A 20187-nucleotide genomic window follows, 5' to 3' on the forward strand; every position below is an offset into this window, starting at 1 on the left:
ATGGCCTGGACCACAATCAAATCGCTCCCAAAGCAATCGCATCATGGAAGGTTTTGGTTACCGCAGCACAGTGTGTGTTTGGCGTGTAGAATGGTACTGGAACAGTACATGTCTGATTTATTGCCACCGTTTTTGTGCATTGTTGTACCGGAATGGGGCCGATCCTGTGGCCCATTCCTGGGTAAATGATATCTTACATAAGCATTTTCAGCATGTGTTTGAATAAAAACATCTCTATGTGATGGCATAAACTTTAAATGCAGACATTCTACATACACATTATCTTCAATAATTTGGCTTACGGGAATGCAGCTAAGTTAGGACAAATGCTCTTATGTTTTGGCAAAGTAAGAAAAATGTTTATGCAAAAGTGCAAAAATTTCAGTACTACAGATGTACAGGACTTCCACGCTGAATCTGTCTCAAGGATATAAAAAAATCTTTAACCCTATTCTAACGGGGGGGGGGGGGGGGGGGGGTCAAATTGACCCCCCCCCTCGACGTTTCGCGCCACGATTTCGCAACGCGCAAAGATTTTGCCGCGTCGTTTCACGACTTTTTTCATTGAAGTCTCCCGCATACTTTGAGACCAAATTTGCGACGTCCGGGTACACCGTTTTGAAGTTACGTAATATTTTGCATATGCATGTCAACCAAAAAACAGCTCAAATTCATGATATCGTGTGCAAATCCAATGCAAATTGTGTTTTTTGGTTAAGTTGATATAAATTAGATTATTTCAACTTTTAACCATTGAAATTAATCAATTCTAGTGTAGATAAGCCTGAAAAAGTGCCTGCAACAAATTTTGGCAAAAAAACAATAGAAAACAAAAGGTCGAAAAAACAATAAAATACATAAGAAATTAACAAAACAATAAAAAACAAAAGAAATTGATTTCGATTGTGCTAATTTTTTTAAAGAAAATTGTTTGATGTGTCTTGAGGAATTCTGACACAAAAATTTAGCAATCCTTCAGTCTTTTTAATGGAGTTATAGGTGAAAATATGATTTCATGCACAAATTTGCATAATTAATTTATTAAAAATAGAAAGGCAATATTCTTCTATTGTATGACCATGTTATCTTGTAGTTTACATCCAGCTCTATCTTCAGGCAAAATTTCACGGCGATCGCACGATCGGCGGCCGAGATCTGAATGGGGGGTCAAATTGACCCCCCCTCAGTAAAAACTTGGTCTCAAATAGCCCAGTTAGAAGAGGGTTAAAGGTAGAAAATTTTGCTCCATTAATTCTTTTTTTTTTTTACTTGCTCAATTAGGTGATATGAATTTTGTGTGTTATCAGATGATTGTCAATATCTTATAAATGTGGCCATGTATCACAAACCAACAAAAAATCGCATGACCTGATTTTATGTGAGGACTAAAAATAGGTTGAATGAGTCAACTTAGACAATCCTGAGTTTTTCATATTTTCTGAAAGAGCAATTCTTCTTCAACATTGTTCTCAAGTTTGGGATCATAAAACAAATAGGAAATTGTGTTTTTAGGAGTTTTTCTAGAACACTTTTCTTTACAAATGTATGCTTAGGTATGTTTAAGAAGCTCCTTTTTATTTTGTAAAAACCCTTTACACACTCTAATGAGGGACTTCTGAAAGGATGATGGTACTGCTTTAAAAGTTGGTATTAGTCATGGTTAGAATGTGTTAATAGGGCATGCTCAATTTCAGCTTAATGTCATAATCCCTTCCTTGTTGTTGCTATGGATTTCTACATCCTGTTTTTTGTCCCATTCATTACACAGAGCATGGCTTGGTAAGATTAAGCACTTGAATAGACCCTCAACTTCAGAGTCTCTTTTCTCAGTTCACGTTTTCCAGAGTGTGTGCTTTCTTTCCAATATTCACATAGGTGAGGTGAGTCCATTTGAATTGAGTTATACATCATTTTAAAGCTTAAAGTCTACTCTTTCAGAATCTGCCCTTAACTAAATGTCTGACAACTTTTTGTTGGTTTTGTGATGCATGGTCACAAATGTGCTAGAATAAATGCACAAGGGGAAAAGAAAAATAGCAAGCCAAAATATGATTCCCTCCCCCCTCCATTGATATAAATGTGTGTGAATATTTCCAGGTATACAACATACTAATGGGAGACAATTAGTAATCGCTGTCAAAACTGATACAGGTTTTTCACAATTGTGTTGCATTGACTTGGGGAAAAGTTAACCACTCGTGTCAATAATAAACAAAAATAATACACAAACAAATATAATATGTTCTCTTACTTACACTAGAAACTTATGTGTAAGTGAATTGAGTAAATCTTGAGCTCACGATATTTCAAATTCTAAGCAATCTCTGGCTCAAGTATAAAGTTTATGTACTTACAGTGAGAGTGTTTACTTACATTCTACTGTGAAATATAGGGATAATATAATATGGTGGCCACGCTAATCCATTTGGCCCATCATACTTGCAAGTTCCATCCAGTCTTCCTGCCATACTCTGTTTTTCACACTGCCGTCTGAAATGCCTGTTTGCGGTCCTGTACAGTGAGAAATTGGATGTATCAAATTCAATAATTGGCACAATAAAAGCTTGAAAGAGACAGACTATGTAATGAAAGCAGTATAAAAGAATGACAGGAGATACCAACTATAGTGTATACAAAAAGAAAATTATGAGTATATAAAATAAGTACATTAGTACTATAAACTGGCCTTTATGTGTATGGTCTACATTTTGAGTTGCATTCTTTTTGTGCCCTTAGACAAATGAAATTTCAAACTATTCAATATTGCATTCATGATGCAAACATTGATATATTGTAATGACAGATATTGATGTTAGTATTCAGTTTGAGGATGGTTAAGTGAAACCAAAGCCTAAACATAAATGTGGACTGAGTGTAAGAAGCAATATCCTTAATAGTCAAACACATCTATGAAAGTTTAGGAAAATTGACACTCCATTCAAGAGTTACAAATTTTTAAAGTTTTGGTGTCATCAACACTGGATAAGGAGACTACCACAGTTCACGACGCCATTCTGAACAACAACAAATGTAGCAGTATTCCAAGAGAAAATACCTGAGTTGAATGATTTTAGTGTAAACTGTTTCCTGAGTCATGCTGCTAATCATTTTTTTCTTCCAATTCATGTGAGCTAATTGTATATTTGTGTTGTGGGAAAAATTGATTACGCACTTAATACGCACTAAAAATCTACAGTGATTGGATTAACACTATATGATGAATAATAAATCTACGTAACGTGTGCTACGTTATTGCGACACGACATGACCATGAACCGGTCTGAACTAGATTGTAAGGTCAAACAACTATGCATGGAAATTTCCACTAGCTATGTAAGGCTGGGAAAATCTTACCGACATTCAATACTGAAACAGTGACAAAAATTAAACTAGCCATTACACAGGGCTACTAAACACAAAGTAATAAGCGGCTAATCGAGCCACTACAGTGTCATTTACAAAAGATGAAGCCACTGCATTTTTTACTTGTGAACATTATTTACCACTTTTAGTGAACGATCTTTCCAGAAACATACCGCTATCCTTGGTTTTGCCACCGGTCTGCGCCCTGACCCCGGCTGACTGTCCACTACCATTGGACTGTCCACTGGCTGACCATCACTCTTACGTTTCCTCGGGACACTAGCCACAGGAGGTGTGTTGATCCTGGGTGCTGGGATGGGCGTCTGCCTGGAGCGATGGTGGCGTGACAAGTGGTCATCGTCCTTAGGGGAGGAGTGGTCAAGCGGGGGCGGTATAATCTTCCTGGGTTGTCTCTGTGAAATGAAGGCAAGAATGATTTTTTAGGCTACCAATACCTAAGACAGCTTCTTTTCATCCTTATAATAATTAAAAGTATGTTTGATCTACCACAACTGGGAATATCAACAGCTGACAAATTTTCAGTCAATGCTAATAATGTGAAATGCAAAGAATTTTTTAAAGTTATTGAAGGTACACATTCGTTGCATTACTACTGTTCATGACTGAATGTATATAATTTAACATACAAAACATCATCAAATCTTTTGTTATGAAATGAAAACATGTAGGGAAGATAGTTTTAAAATTAGTCAAACATCATAAGAATACATTGTAATCCTTCATACTGAACTGGAAAAATAATGGCATGATGCAAAACATGATGCAACAATTTAGCATTTAGCATCTAGTTCATTCAACACTTTATAAAAACAATACAATCAAACAGAGTAAAATACAGGTACATGTACATACAAGTGCATGTCATTAAATACATATAAAAGAGCTATGACATGTCAGGAATTACATACCTCTCTGCTTGGCGTATTACTGTCCATTTCTATGGGTGAGGAATGGCTTCTTGGCGGGGCGATGAAGGGTGAGTACTTCTTGGGCGGAGCTGTGGGAGCCTTTCGGGTGGGCGTGATGTTTTGGCTCTGGGCCTGTAGGACGGGCCTCGAAGGAGGGGCGGTGGTAGGCCTATCGGGGCGCTCAGACTTTGACGAGTGGGGTTTTCTCACCCTGAGAGAGGCGCGGGGTCGGTTGGGTACCGAGCTGTCCTGCCGCTGGAATCCCAGGCTCCTCGGTGCAGGTGTTGGGATGTTCAAGTCCTGAAAATAACAAGAAATTCGTTTCCTAATCATAATAGTTAATTCCAATTGTATCCTAGATAGAGGATGACCACTTCCCAGCACTTTGTTTATTAATATCTACTTTGTCTTTGAGTGTCAATACACAAATCTACCTATGGCCATGGATGTCAAGTGGTACAGTGATTGGTCTAATGGTCTAATGTTAAACATGGAAGCCACAAAGTTGATTTCCTGCAGGATGATTTGTACAGGTCAATAAAGGCCCACATTTACACCACAGCCCTGCTCAATCAGCACAGAATTTTGTATACCAACCCCTCGATCCTAAGTGGAGGGTGTGGTTACTTATTGCTTAAATTTTCACTGAAGGCACTGTAGATACTCCACTGCACTATTAAATGTAATGAAAAATGTTTTCCTTTGGGTAAACTCCTCCTCCATCATGTGTTAATCTCAGGTACAGGGATGGAAGAAAGGAAGTGGTATCTTGGAGCATACCATGGATGTTTTGAGATCTTCGCCAAGACTGCCGCCGGTGTTGGCTCGTCTTCTTCCGCAGCTGTTCAGGTTATTCATCCCTCTCTCTGTCTCAATCTCACCGTCCTGGTCATCTACTGAGCTTGACTGAAACAAAACAAAAACAAACAGACCAACCACAGAACATGGATGTCAGTGTTAAGATCATAACAACTACCTGTACATAGGGAAATGATTTAAGCAATGCTGACTGCTTCTGAGTTAACGACTGAAAATTTGTAATATCATACCATTACCTGTTTAAGATTATATGGACAATGTACTTGTGAAAGAGAAATGTTTTGTGGATAAGAGGTATTTTCAATCACCCTCATATTTACCAAAATGGACTATGCTGACTTTTTTTTTTTTTTGGGGGGGGGGGGGGGGGGCGTGGGTGTGGGTTGGTCCCCCACACTGGTCATCTACCAACACAACTGTTCCACAGATATACATCATTGTTTAATACTGGTAACATCCACATACAGTTTACACAAGACTTTCCTCAGACTTTTCACTTGGTTTGAAGTGAAATTGATGCCTCTTTTCACTCTCTAGGTCCAAACAACATAGGCTGAGACAATTCCTCCATTCAGTCCTCCCTACAATGTTTCTCTGACAAACAAAGATTTTACTCAGTCCCACACATAGCATTTGATGCATGCAAATATCATCTCCCTGGCATATTGTAGAGAGGAAATGACAGCTGTGGCATGGGCATAAGAAAAGATACCGACTCACCATCACTTTCTGAGGTGGAGGGTTGGGAGCCAATCTCTTTTTCCGACTACTGAAGGGTGTCCCCAGTCCTTTCTATTATCAAAAAAAAAGAATGACAAAGAAATAAAGACATTGTCAAGTGACATGTCTCTTTACTTCAAGGTTTCCAGCAAAATGGAAATACACTACTCTCTATTTGATTGCATATCAGTGATAGTATATTTGACCCATGCCATTACTCATGGCATACCCAATCAAACAGAACGGTTCTATCATACTCACAGGAAAATGTTTCTCGCAATTCTACTCATTAAGGAGAAATATTCCACTTACTTTAACTCCAATTTGAAAACACTACTCTACTCTAGTAGGAAATAATGTGTACATCTGTTAGATTCTGAGATGAAATTGGCTTTTAAAGGTATCAGCAACACAAATTTGCCCATTATATCCAGGAATTTTGCCTCTCTCAGCTTGAGTCACTAGCACTGGAGACATGTTTGTGAATCCATTAAATTACAAAATAACAAAACTTTGTATACAAAGGCTAAATTAAAACCGTGCATTTATGTTCCAACCGTGCATTTATGTTCCATGCATGAGAGTTTGATAACATGAGAACACGAGTATGATGGTAATACTATTCAAAGGCTTTTGAAATAAATTGTGGGTAATATTCACAAGATGCATGATCAAAGCCAATGATTTCTGACAAATGCTAACACAAAAATAATGTTCTTCTCCAACAGAAAAGAGACTCTGGCATTGAGACTCATCATGGAAGGGTCCAAATGGAAATGGCCAATAATGGAGACAACAGACAGTCATGCACATCTAAGCAAATGTTGGAGCCGACGTCGCAAAATGAATACTAACTGTTTTAAGATAAAAGTAAACAACTCATGCAATTGCACAGCCAATATCATAAGCATGACACATATACTATGTCATGTTTAATACTTGACAAAAGTTTCACTATCTCCACTATAGAAGTATTTTGGTGCTACTATCCATGAGATGCATAGCTAAGAACAGATGCAAGACTTTTGAAGTTTCAACCAGTCTAGCCAGCTACAAAGCAGTTTTTTTTTTTTCACAGCATAGTATGAAGGCATGAAAATAAAGATTAAAATCAAATGATATGATCACAGTAAAAAAAAAGTTTTTTTTTTTTTTTTTTTACTGTTGGTCAACAACTTTTTTTTTTCATTGAAACTGATTTATGTTGATGCATATGTAGGGCAATTAGTCAATCAGTTGCAATGAAAAAACATCTTAACGGAAGAATTTCATGAATTTGAATCAGTATTGCATTCCAGAGTTGCAGACTACATTTCAGGAGCCTCTTTTTTTTTTGATAAAAAAAATGACAAAACAGAGGTATAGACGAATGTAGTGGTAACTTTGCATATGAACATCCCCCAAAAGACAGTGAAAATGTAAATGTAGACAAGGAAATGAGGAGGCACACACCACAATGGCCTCGCCGGCCGATCGACTCCGTCGATGCTTTCGTGGTCTCTCGCTCGACCTCAGCATCTGAACGGCGTCATCCCGCACCTTGGTGGGTGTTCCCGGCATGTAGCTATTCTGGGCAAACTAGGCGAATGCAAAGGGCGGGGCAATGAAAAGTGACAACCAGAAGGTATTTAACATGAAATGAATGCAGCATGTGATAAACAGCATTTCTGCACAAAATAGGGCAAAAAACAGCAATGGATAGATACATCTAAAGCTTCATTTACCCCATCAAGTTTTGAAATGAAGTAGAAAATGTCAACTATCCCCATATGCCATTATGATCCAGAATAAAGTTTATCTTACTACATTTTTCTATTTCAGCAATAAACCTATTACAACTGCAGTTTACTGTTGAATACTTGCAAAAAAAAAAAAAAATTACACTTTTTTTTCCTTTTTGAAGAGACCAAAACTTTTAGTTGTGGAGCTCATTACATTTTTCATAGTGAAAATTAATTATAAATAGCAAAGTAGGAAAATTACCTGATTTGTCAGAGTAATGAGATTGAGACTGGCATAAGAAGTTTGAGAGACAGTGAATAAAAAATACAACAACAACAAAAACAGACTGGAGGCAGTAGATGGCACAACAAAAAATGTAAATCTAATGAGACAAATCTTCGAATGAGACATAGTTGCAATGTATACAGCAGAAGAGCCACCAGCAGAGAAAACTCTAACAAGATCTATGCTTGCTCCAAAAAGATGAAATTCTGAATAGAGATGCAAATGTGAATTAAATCGAGGAAGTTGAAAACAGAACAGACCAAGGTTCAGCCCAGACAGTTATTACAAATAAACAGTGGTCAATACCAACACATCAACACAGGTTTGCAGAGAACACCACCATACCACAATGGTGTCATTTACAGTAAAATGGTGTCACAGAGTGAAGTTCTCTCTGGTAGTCTAGAAAGAGGAGTTTGAAGATGAAATATCTGTACTCAGGAAACCTGGGTTATGATAACGAGAGCCTAGAACAAAGAATGACTGATTTCAATGTGTTGAGTGGATCTAGAGAGAAAACTCAAAGAGATGATGATAGATGATGTACATCTATGAGTCGTTCACAGTAGTTCCAATCACCTTTGCAATCAAGGTTCATTGATGAGCACAAAAACGAGATGTTATCACTTGTCCACAATTAACATATTACTCACACAAAAGCCCAAATAAAGACACATTTCTCATACTCTAAAATTCATAAGTGTTGAATTCACGGGGGCCATGAAACACACACACACAAGTACACATAAATCATTTACTAGAAGGAAAGAGTAACACTCAATCTATCACAAAAGTAGAAAAGAAAATGTTGTGAAAATTCTTTCCACTTTCATAAAATCAAATGACATTTCAATCATATTATCCGGAAAGAATATCCCCGGCAAGAGGACAAAAAGAAATATCATTATATATGTGTTGCTATTCTATACCAAATAATTTTTACTTCATAGATCTATGTTTTGGTGAATCTTTTCACAGATATGGTTGCATGAGTTCTTTCACCACAATGCATTGGATCCTGAAAAGGCATGTACATGGTGCCAGTTGTCAAGCAATGCTATACAATCTCTTTATATACCCCCTGCCATTTTCATATGAACTTTGGTGAAAATGATCAAACGAGTTTGAATTTCAGGGTTAAAATTCTCAATGATACAAGTTGATTCAATAGATTTATGAAATCAACTCTTATGATGACCTTTATTTTATTTTTTTTTAAATCTGGCTATTCAGTTAAGTTGATTTTAAAAGGTTATATTAAAGAGACAACACTGTAACCTGATTTTCACATCTTTCTGACACTGTAATGGGCAACAAAGAAAAAAAACAACAACAGTTATGTGTAAGACACAGCATCCATGTGAGAACCATGTGCAGAAACAAAACAAGTGATAAGTGTCACATCAATCAAGAAGATTATCTAATGGCAAGAGCTTGCAATAACATCTTGTAGAATTACTGAGTTGTAAATGTGAAAATGTCAAATTTGTCCAGTGATGATGCATACCTAACATGCACTGGTCATAGAGGCCAGCAAAGAAGTTTTTATATCACTTTGTAGAAATAAGACTTTCAGAAGATATACAGAGGTGGGTATGCATAGTTATGGCAAGAAGGCATAGTATTTCAACATAGATTTCAGCACTACAGGCAAGATATGGCTCAATACTTAAACATGTTTGTTCTTGCATGATCGGCATACTTTTGTAAAGTGAATGACATTCATAATCATGTATGTTCAACAGAATCCATGTTGATACAACACTTCTTACACAGTTGTCCAACAGATCCTGCTAAACGATTGACACATGTTTATTTCTGTGGCTGATGAAGAATGGTTTACATGCTTCAATGGAATCACCATGGAAACAACACTTGCAGTTGTCCAATAGCTTCTGTTGAGCAAAGAATCTTGGTGAGTCGAATTAGAAAATGGGGAAAACAAATGTGGTGACACATGTTGAGAGACATCCAATAGTTTTACCATCAGACATTCACTGAAATACTGTCCAAAGTTTTCTGTAACAAAGTGGCGATCACAGACTATCCTTGTCTATATTGATTGCCATGACGCTAATTTTTAAAGATAAAAATCCATGCATCTCAGTTTGCAGCTGTTGAGATATATTCTATTTTCTCTTCTGCAACTGAGAAATAATTTAGAGTCAGAGTTCAGACTTTTTTTTTTTTTTTTTGAGATGTTGAAAGAGAGAATTACGAAACCTTTTATCTTTCTAAAAATTTGTTTGGAAAGCTTTCTTACAACTTTCACTAAAGGATGTCCCTCGAAAATTCAATGCTGCAGGAAGTGAGGGGAGAGATGGGATAGGATAGGATGGGATGGGATGGGGTAAAAAGGGTGAATGGTGTAAGGACGGTCAGTCAACCAAGAAGCAACATGGAATAAAAGTGGATCCATTCTACCTGTCGCAATACTTTTCTCTGCCTCTCACTCTCCTGTGGAATGTAGACAAACACCAGTAACATCAACAAAAATAGCACAGTGGATGTAACACGAACAGGAAGAGTATATATGATTGTGAAACTACTGTCAAGAAAAGGAAAGATAGTGAGGAGTACGGGGTAGATATACATAATATAAATTGCAGATACATATCTAAAGATGAATTCCATTTTGATAGTATTAAAACATGAGATGCATTAGGAACAGGAACATCGGAAGCTATCCATCACTAGTGACACAGTTTCGTTTGTGACAATGCACAAGTGTGTTCAATATTCAGCTCTTCCACAGCGGAAAATAAAAATTTTGTGATGTGGGTCAGTCATCATTTACCCCAGGTAAATGGTCAGCAGACAGCAATTAACCACACATGTCATGTCATGAGAAAGTATGTTGGAAAACATCAGCTACCACAGCAATTTAGTGGAGAACACCACATATTACAGCCCTTGTTCTTGAGGCATGTGTGAAGGAATAGGAGCCATTTGGAATGTCTGTGTACATAGATGGATAGCTTCCTTGTGGAAAGGTGATACAATCATGAGTGATGATCTACACTTTTCTATCTGAAGAATTGAGAAATTTTATGGATAATATAATATATAAATCACAACATTAAAATGAAGATACATATCGCTAAAAAAAAAAAAATTAGATATTGACTTTCAGAGCACATCAGCTCATTCAAAGAAATCTTTTACATTTGGAGAATTAAATCATTAGATCTATAATGCCATAACTGTGCTACAAGCTGTGAATATACCATGCAGCAGATTGTGATGTATACCTGCTTCATGAGTCGTCTCTTCTTGGAGCTGTCCGGCATGGCCTGGACATCAGCGTAGAGTTGAGCGAGGGCCTCCTCCGTGCAATTCTTGCTCTCCTGGACCTTGACCAAGGCGTGCCCTGGTCTGCTGATGGGCAGCCTGCGGTCACTCTCAAGCTCGTCATCAGACTGGACAGGGCAAGGCATTCAAGAGTTCCATCTCATGAAGTACTTATTACATTTAATGTCATTTAACCGCAAAGCAGATACTCCATATGAAGCAAAAACATTACATGAAAGACTTACATGTGTGGATTTGTGTATATGACTGTCCCTGAAGCATCGATCTTATAAACATATGTTTCAAAGACATTACTCAAGCAAGTTCATCACAGAGGCAGATTTCAGAACTTAGTGACTGATGTAGAATGGTGACTAGATCAACCAACTGCTCAAAGCAACAATTCTGTTGAAGTGTATTTCTACTGTTCTAGGAAAAGAACACAATTTTTTTTTCTACCAATATTCTTGTTGACACATACTTTCTTTCTTCATGCTCAATATGTTGTAAAGAATTTATCTTTTTTGAAATCTCAGTAGAAAGACATCATGTAAAAAATCAAGTCACACTTATATTGACAATAATTTCTACCACAGTATGATACATTGCGTCAAGGAGGATGCCTCAAATCGGGCAAGGTGGCGAGAAGGTTTGAGAGACAGAGTGGTTGCTGTTTCACTTTGAAGAGTGAAGTAAATCCAGTCACCCCTGTTATCAGAGACAAATCTTGATCAACACTGGATGATGATGATTTTAAAGGCTTTAAGTCCAATACCCAGAAAGCTGTCATCACTGAATCGATTTGTAACAAATGAAAGTACAACAAAAACCACCGTGTAAAAGGATGAGGTCTACTAGAGGTTACATCTCACAGGTATCCCATCTCAGAGCTATCACATGATCTGCCTCATCACATGACTAGAGAGAAAGGGAATACCCCTAAGATTGGACAATACCTTGGCACTGTCCTGACAGTCCATCCTTTCATCCTGGTCATCGGGCAGCACACCCCCGTTCTTTACAAACACCTCACATTTCTTCAGCATGCTCTCTGGCACCTGCGAGATTTCAAACAATATGACACTAGACATTCCAAATCACAAAGATGGTAATGATTTACATACATCTGTTAAATGTATGTCGCGCCCAAAGAGATTTTATTAATATATAGAGTAGGCAGTCGCTATATGAGTGCATACAAATAGGCGTCCAAAGTTGAAGAGGGAGCGCACCCTCGCATCCAGGCACTGGATCTAAGGCTATGTTCAAGTAATATCTTCTCATATCATATTTTGATTTTTTATTGATCCTCATAACACATTTTATTTTTCAGAAACGCAATGTGGTTGATTGTTTAGATGATCAATTTCTACAATGATATATCATTTGAACCATTTTGTAGAGTCCAGACATTTTTGTTATTCACAAAATAAACATTGGGAACTTGAGTGTAGACTAGAAAGCAGTTGAGGCATTATGATGTTTGTCTTGCATACATACCCACTTTAATAAGTCATGAAATTAAACAACATAAGCAACATACAGGATTACTTGAACACTGTGACGTAACTACAAAACGACACAAGGCTGACTGCGTTGAATATTCAAGTCAAGTGCATTTAACAGAATGCTGCTATCTACTGTTCAATAAATGTGTAGGATCCGAGCAATGGCAGCTCCCTTGTGCGGCTGCCTCTGCTACTGGACTACATATACTACCTCTTGTGGTATAATCTCTGTGGTCGAACCTAATGATCCCTGGGAATGGTCTGTCACTTCTTTAACTTGTGGAAAATTGAGCAAAAAAAATGGGAGTCAAATAACATGTACACTGTAGTTTGCCTCATAAGTGCATCAACCTCTATTGATAACAATGTTAACTGATTTCACCACTCTGTAAAACTATTACGACATATATCTTACCTTAAATATGCTATTGAAGTAGCTGATCATGAATTCCACAGCATAATTGAGTTTGTTGATATACGACTGATCCCTAAGGTCATTTGTTGTCAGCTGAAATCCAAGGAAAGAGAAAAGAGACAAATGTGATTGAATTAAGATCATCAAAAATTTCAATACGAGAATAGAATTTGAAGTCACTATATGCAGCATGATTAAGATATTGTCCATCCCATTTCTCATATACAGCTGTACCATGAAAATTATCGATGTGATACTGTTATCGCATTCATGATCATTTGGGAAAATTTAAAAAATTTTGAGCTCTGATAGTACAGGTTGGAACATGTTGAAGAGAGCACTTACAAGTTACGATTTTGCTAGTTAGGAATTGCTTCTTACTTTTGAAATGTGCAATTAAAGCATCTCTAAAGTTGTATTCCCTCCTGCTGTTCTCATCGATAAGAACAGTGTTAGTTGATTAAATGCATTGATTCCATTCATAGTATCCTGCACTGATGGTCTCCTTTGTATAGAAATAAAGAAAATCAAGCAGAGAAACTGTTTCATTGACACAAAACACATGATTGTCATTTGATTGACTTCATGACATGTCAAAATTGTTATTTGTAACAGGCTAAATTCAGAATATGTGTCTGTTTAAAAATCCCTTACAAGAAGGCTGTCATGAAAAGGAGGGCCGAGGTTCATAAATGCTTACAAATCTTGGCCAGAGAACGTGGGGAGCAAAGAGGATGCCCAGACTGGAGGCGTTCATCTTGTTTGATTCCTCGTTCTCCGCCACGGTGTTCAGGAGCTCCATGACTTCTCTGAGCAGCTTGTAAGTGCAGGGCTGCAGCATGAGGAAGAGGTAGCGCAGGGCCTTCACCTGGCTGGTGGTACGGGTGGCCCGGATCCGCCCCAGCATCTCAGGGGTGTGGTGGGGGAGTACCTCAAGTTTGTAGGTGAGATCTGGATAGGAGGAGGGGGTTGGGGAGTAGAAGCAAAAAAGGAAATACATGTACATATGTAAATGCACAAGTGAAATTCTAAGCTCTATAGATTTTACCTTGAAGTGTGGCTACATGTATTATCTCTCCATGCAATGTTGTAGAACACTGCGTTCATGCATGTAATATATTTTTGGAGCAATTTGTCAAAAGGTTGTGCAAACCTTGTGGACTTTAACACAGTCTCATTCCAACTCTTACATAACAAAGCTGGAATGCTCTTGGTACATGTACGACATTGGTCATGATAACCTAAGTCGGTAGTAAATAATGGAAGACATCATATATTTCAAAATATAACTAATACATTATGAAGTAATACATGTCACATTAAAGAATGAAATGTAATGACCCCATAATCATTACTCCTTGTATAACTTTAAAAGGGAAATTATACTTGAGAAATCATGAAAATGAAGAATAGAGAAATTAATGTAACCAATAAGAAATATAATCTTGTCCAGCAAATGTAATTCATGAATGAGGGAGGCCTTTACATTTTTTCAGTCAGAAACATGAAAAGATATACATTTTTAAAAAGCCTCAGGTGCAATTAGGGAGGCTTGGCAGCTTTGGGACAAGACGACGTATTCTGAAGCTACTTTTAGATAGTGATTTGTGGTCATTGTTTGTTGAGCTCAGTTTGATTGCTCTTGGAATAGATATCGTTTTTGAAAAAGTCTTTAGTACCTGCGGCCTGGACATGTGCACCGTAGTGTCTGTCTGTCAGAAGTGGTTCAGGGAGCTCACTGAGGAAACTCTTGAGGACACAGGCTACATCATGTGGGGTGAACTCTGAACTCTGGAGGTCAACCGCCCTGCCCTGGTTGAGGAGGTCCTTCAGTCGCTGCTGACGGTGTGAATTACCGGGGATACGAAACAGGCCCTCCACATGCACGTCTGTGAATAAAAACAGAGTGCACATGATAGAATAAGGATTATACTCATTGTGTCCGGCTGTATATTTTGTGTTCCATCACTGTTCATGTGGTATGACACACAGAGACTATTTTATACACCATATATTTCGCGAGTCTAAATTTTTGCGAATCGGGAATTCCCGCCCATTTCGCGAGTGGTTAAATTTGTAATCGTGGAGTCCTGTACTGAATGGAGAAATGTACACGCGTATGTCACATCCACATCGGGATCAGAGTCAATATTTTCATGTGTCTTTAATTTCGCGGATAGCACCTGACTCGCGAAATTCACGAAAATAAAAACCTTGCGATTCAGTGTATACAGTATATAGATGTAGATACTCAAGAATCTTTCTATGCCAATAAACAGCACCTACCAATTTGATAAAAGTGGAGATTTTTCTTTAAAAAAGAAATCCACAAAAGATCAATCTTCATTTCACCATATTCATCTTTCAGGCTTTCAAGACAGATGCGGTTTACTATAAATTCATATCAATTTGTTTAGAAACTTGCTTGTGACAATGCTTAACATGCATGTGAGTGTATGCCTCAGTTTAAAAAGGTTTCTCCCTCTTTAACTCTCCCTTGTCCCCTCTACTCCTTAACTTCTTCCTCCCTTCTCCTCTTCTATTCATACTTTATGAGCACATGGTTTTCCCATGCAGAAAGGTCAACATACTGATCATAATGTATTTAGAAACCAAAATATCACAAAGAAAATACAGTGACTAAATTCAAGATATGATCTTCCCCAAACTACAATCCAGGCTATTTAATTTGTTTGATCACTTCACCAAAATAACAATGTAGGAAATGATCTGCTCATCAAGATAAGATGTTGCAAAACATATTTTCCCACTCTTGTCTACCTTAACAAGCAAGCAGTCATATAATACATCAAACAGACAAACATTGTGCTCTTTGCATCCATGAGAGAAGTCTGCTTGCCCAAGCACAGAGCAAGTGTGTTTGTAGCATCATGTATCAATGACTATACATTTGTATATATGTTTGATAACTTGCATTTGTTGGTTGACTCTTCCTTTCCTTTTGGTACACCAGGTTAGGGCTTGCTGCTTGCTCACCCCCCCCCCCCCCCATCTCACTCTTGCTGTTGCTATTTCGCTCTTTTCCTTTCTTTATCCCTCTGTTGTTCCTCATCTTGTTTGATGTTGCCTCCCTATTCATCCTTATCCTTTAAAGGTTGCCCCCATGTTCCTCAGGATCATCACTGACCCTCCTCTGCCTTTTGTCTGTCCACCCTCCTGCTCTAATCCTCCTCCCTTTTGATACCTGTTGGGCTCCTTACCTGTGACCTCCAACCCTCCCCTTTTGTTTTCTTTGTTCTGTGTCATTAGCCCTCCCCTGACTGTTCTTGTTGTGTGAAGTCCTTTATATGTGATTGCCTTCCCTGCCTGTTTCGTCATTTTGCCTTTGACGAAGATTCTGCTAGGATCAAAAGCTCAGTCCCCTTTTGACTTCAATGACTATGGCAGGATACATCAAAATGATGCATTAATATGACTAGACTTACTATTTTTGAGGTAGCGATGAGTTAATGTTAGTAGACTTATTACCCTTGAGGTAGTCAACCAGTTACTATCAGTAGACTTACTATCTTTCAGGTATTCAATGAGCTGGCGAACCTGACAGTAACCTTCCTCACTGAGCGGGGATCCAAACACAGCTAGTTGGGGTTGGATTGCCGCTGGGAAGAGAAAATCAAATGAGCAATGGATTTGCAGTGAGAAACAGCACATAAAACCTAATCAAGTAGACAAATATTTAAAAGAAAAACAATGCCTAAACAAACATGATTTTGAACTACTTTTGCCAGGCACATGAACCACTTTGGCACCATTCATTCTGGAAAGAAGGCTGATAGTTTATCACAGTGATGACTAATGGGGATTGACATTACAGCAATAGATTTCATGGAGTATAAAAAAATCATGCTGCTCTAAATCTGTGATCCAAGCAATATATACATGTAGAAATCGAGTGAAAGAATCACTGTAGATTCTACCTTTCTCCTTTTTCCTATGGCGTGTAAACTTCCTTATGATCGTCTTGCCCTGCTTGACATCCACATTGCCCATCAAGACTTGTCCTAGACTGTCTGTGCCGCTGAAGTCCAGGATGTGTGACAACTCAATACAGCACCATTCCACCAACGTCTCAGCATATTTGTGCCTCATCACCTCCACGTAGTACAGAGGGTTGCACAGGAACTCCCGGTCACTCATGTTGCACTGATACCTCCTCAAATTTCTGGCAGGGGGATACAGAATGAGGTGACACTTAAACATTGAAAAAAACAACAACAAACATTTGAAATACTACAAACTTCAAATTAATTACATGATAGACTCTACATGACAAACATAAGGATCACAACTGCCCTATGAGTATCACTGCAATTCTGCATAACTCATCATATAATGCTCACTCTGCACAGTTGCTCTTTCGACAGCATGCAGCATTGATCATTGTCTTCCTAGGAAAGAAACAATCAAGTTAAACAACCAAACAAACAAACCATGCATGACCATGAGTATGACCCAGCTTACTTTGTTCAAGAAGGACCAAATCTGGATCATCCATATAGAGGTCTAGACAATGGGTATTAGTATAAAGCAAATTATCCAAGGTTCGACCTCCCATGCCAAAATTTGACCACATGCATCTAGACAATGGGTATTAGTATAAAGCAGATTATCCAAGGTTCGACCTCCCATGCCAAAATTTGACCACATGCAAAGCATAAATTAAAATTTAGGTTTTTAAGACGACCATTACGACCATGAGGATGACGACATGTCGGCAGTTACCTGCTTAACTATACACAGCCCAGTCGCCGCTGTACATACGTAGCGCGACAGGGACACTCTGTATTCGCGTAGCGTATTAACAGCGTCTGGTCGGGCTATTACCTGCTAGTAGTGCAGTGCTACACCACCATCACAAACCCCAGGTTATCGCGGGCCATATGGGCCATATAAAATGTTAAAATAATTAAATTTTTGTCTTTACGTTAACACCAATTCGCAATTGACAATCACGGAATCACACGCACGGGGCAATAAATAATTTTACACTGACACGTCACTGTTTGATCTTTACTTTTTAGCTTTAAAAACCACGCATTTTATTGGATTAAGTGTTAACAACATTTATACGTGTTGAGAGTAACATTTAATGGTTTGATGCTGAACGTTCAGAGTTAGTGGTGTGTGGTTGTTTGGTGTGTGCTTCAGTAGTTCAGGAAACTGGTTAACCAGCAAAGCTTTGACTACTTGAGTCGACTGATCAAAAGATCGGTCTGTATCGACTATCGTATCTGGTCGTCGGGGAAATGTTCCGCGGAGACTGCGTCTGGCTTCACGGATCCCCTCCTTATACATTCTACGGAGGAGAGCGATAATGTCAAAAAAATAAAAGACTCCTCCGGACAGACGGATCTTTCTGTCTAACCATGTCCAAAGCAAAGCTAAGACAACGAATATGTCGCTGCATGAACGTAAACCATACACCGATAACAACGAATGGGACTGTTCACTTAGTTCTCGTGCGCCTCATCATAAACACTTCAGATTTCGACGGTTATAATAGCATACTTACTTTTTCTGCAATCAATCATTCGCTGCTTCAATAAACTGGTCATGTACTAAACTTTTGACTTCTCAGGTGATATTTTCGTTGTTCTCTCTCTGTTGGGACTCTGATTTTTTTTGTGCCTCGAAAGTGACACACAAACAGCTCCCGTGGAAATCAAATTTGGTACAAGTTTGCTTACTTCGATAGCCGAGTAGTGATTGGCCACAGTCTGATGACGTCATGACTGTAGTAGTGATTTTATGCAGACAGAGTTCTGTGGATAGTCCCGGTACGCAGGACTCGACTGCCCAAGAAGTAAATTCTTCAGAATGGTTTTCGGGAAACACCTGTCATTTCTGACGTGTTTGCATCGAGTACTAGTATTGTCTTGGCAGCCATTGTTTTGATGCGCGCTTATAGGAAAGACAAATAACACGGAATATATGAGGCGTCATCATCATCATCATCATTCAATTTTGGCGAGCGTGAAACTCTCCCCCTCCCCCTCTCTCTTCCTTTCTTTCTCTATCTCTCTTTCTTCGATCCTTTCTTTTGTCTTTGTTTGTTTCTTTTTTTTTTTTTGTCTAGCTCTATGCCTAACTTTGTTTCAAGGTTATGTGTGCGTGATGTAAAATAGCGGAATACTCGATCATAGCGGGACGGGGGGGGGGGGGGGGGGGGGGGGCCAAAAGACAACTGGTTGCACAACTTGCCACAAGATTCATCCATATTCAAACAAAACATTGCATATACAGCTATCCATGTTAATTGCACGGCATGATAGATGAAGTTTATATACTTGTGAGAGTTGTTCAAAAAACAATTGAAAACTCACTTATTTCGTTTAGTTTACAATGATCAGTAATTTTTCAGTCGTGTACTAGAATTATACCGTTATGATATGTGGTTTTTCCACTTTTCAGTTGTAACTTTGTTTCATTATGTAAAGCGCGTTGAGAACCTATTTTGTGTTGAATCGCACTATATAAGAACATTATATTATTAGTATTATTATTATTATTATCATTATCATTATTATCATTATTATTCTTATTCTTATTATTATTATTATTATTATTATTATTATTATTATTATCATTATTATTATTATTATTATTATTATTATTATTATTATTATTATTATTATTATTATTATTATCATCATTATTATTATTATTATTATTATTATCATTATTATTATTATTATCATTATTATTATTATTATTATTATTATTATTATTATCATTATTATTATTATTATTATTATTATTATTATCATTATTATCATATAGATGTTCATTGTTATGAGTTTTGTGGTTTATTTGTTTAGTTGTTTGTCTTTATCTCCATGTATCTGTTCCTGTCTTGCCACGGCTTGCTGTATCTTGTGTCACACTTGTTTGCATTACTAGTATCATGCACTTTATTTAAACACTACATAAATGAAATGATTTATAGGCCCTATATTCACAAAGTCAGGCTAGGTGATTTGTCTATTAGGGTACAAAGAGATTTAATATGTAACCAACCAACCAAACAGCCTTAACAAACCAACCAACCAACAAACCAACAAAACAAACACTTCAGCAATATAGAGAAAATCAAAGAACAAAGTAGATAAATAAG

The 20187-nt window shown here is 37.7% G+C and overlaps 1 protein-coding gene across 1 annotated transcript; it reads right to left on the reverse strand.

Annotated features, from left to right (window-relative positions):
- Positions 1-2399: 2399 nt before the first annotated feature.
- LOC140242006 (rho GTPase-activating protein 19-like) lies at positions 2400-18687 on the reverse strand. The gene is made up of 15 exons (XM_072321750.1): positions 18586-18687; positions 16991-17235; positions 16580-16672; positions 14732-14941; positions 13753-14003; positions 13053-13145; positions 12086-12187; positions 11090-11257; positions 10839-10868; positions 7284-7409; positions 5832-5903; positions 5073-5198; positions 4293-4592; positions 3537-3776; positions 2400-2511 (listed from the first exon to the last, which is right to left on the reverse strand). The coding sequence occupies exons 2-15, from the start codon at positions 17208-17210 to the stop codon at positions 2479-2481; spliced, it is 2064 nt and encodes a 687-aa protein (XP_072177851.1). The 5' UTR covers positions 17211-17235; positions 18586-18687; the 3' UTR covers positions 2400-2478.
- Between the last annotated feature and the right edge of the window lie 1500 nt (positions 18688-20187).

This window comes from Diadema setosum, chromosome 18 (assembly GCF_964275005.1).
Source record: "Diadema setosum chromosome 18, eeDiaSeto1, whole genome shotgun sequence".
NCBI lineage: Eukaryota > Metazoa > Echinodermata > Echinoidea > Diadematoida > Diadematidae > Diadema > Diadema setosum.

Bases quoted from the DNA above. Each gene is read 5' to 3' on its own strand.
- LOC140242006 (XM_072321750.1), bottom strand. From the start codon at position 17,210: ATGAGTGACCGGGAGTTCCTGTGCAACCCTCTGTACTACGTGGAGGTG. The intron at 14,942-16,579 runs GTAAGTCTACTG...TTTTATTCACAG, and splicing joins CATTGAATACCTGAAAGATA to ACGTGCATGTGGAGGGCCTG. The intron at 13,146-13,752 runs GTAAGCATTTAT...CTTGGATTTCAG, and splicing joins ACGTTCTCTGGCCAAGATTT to CTGACAACAAATGACCTTAG.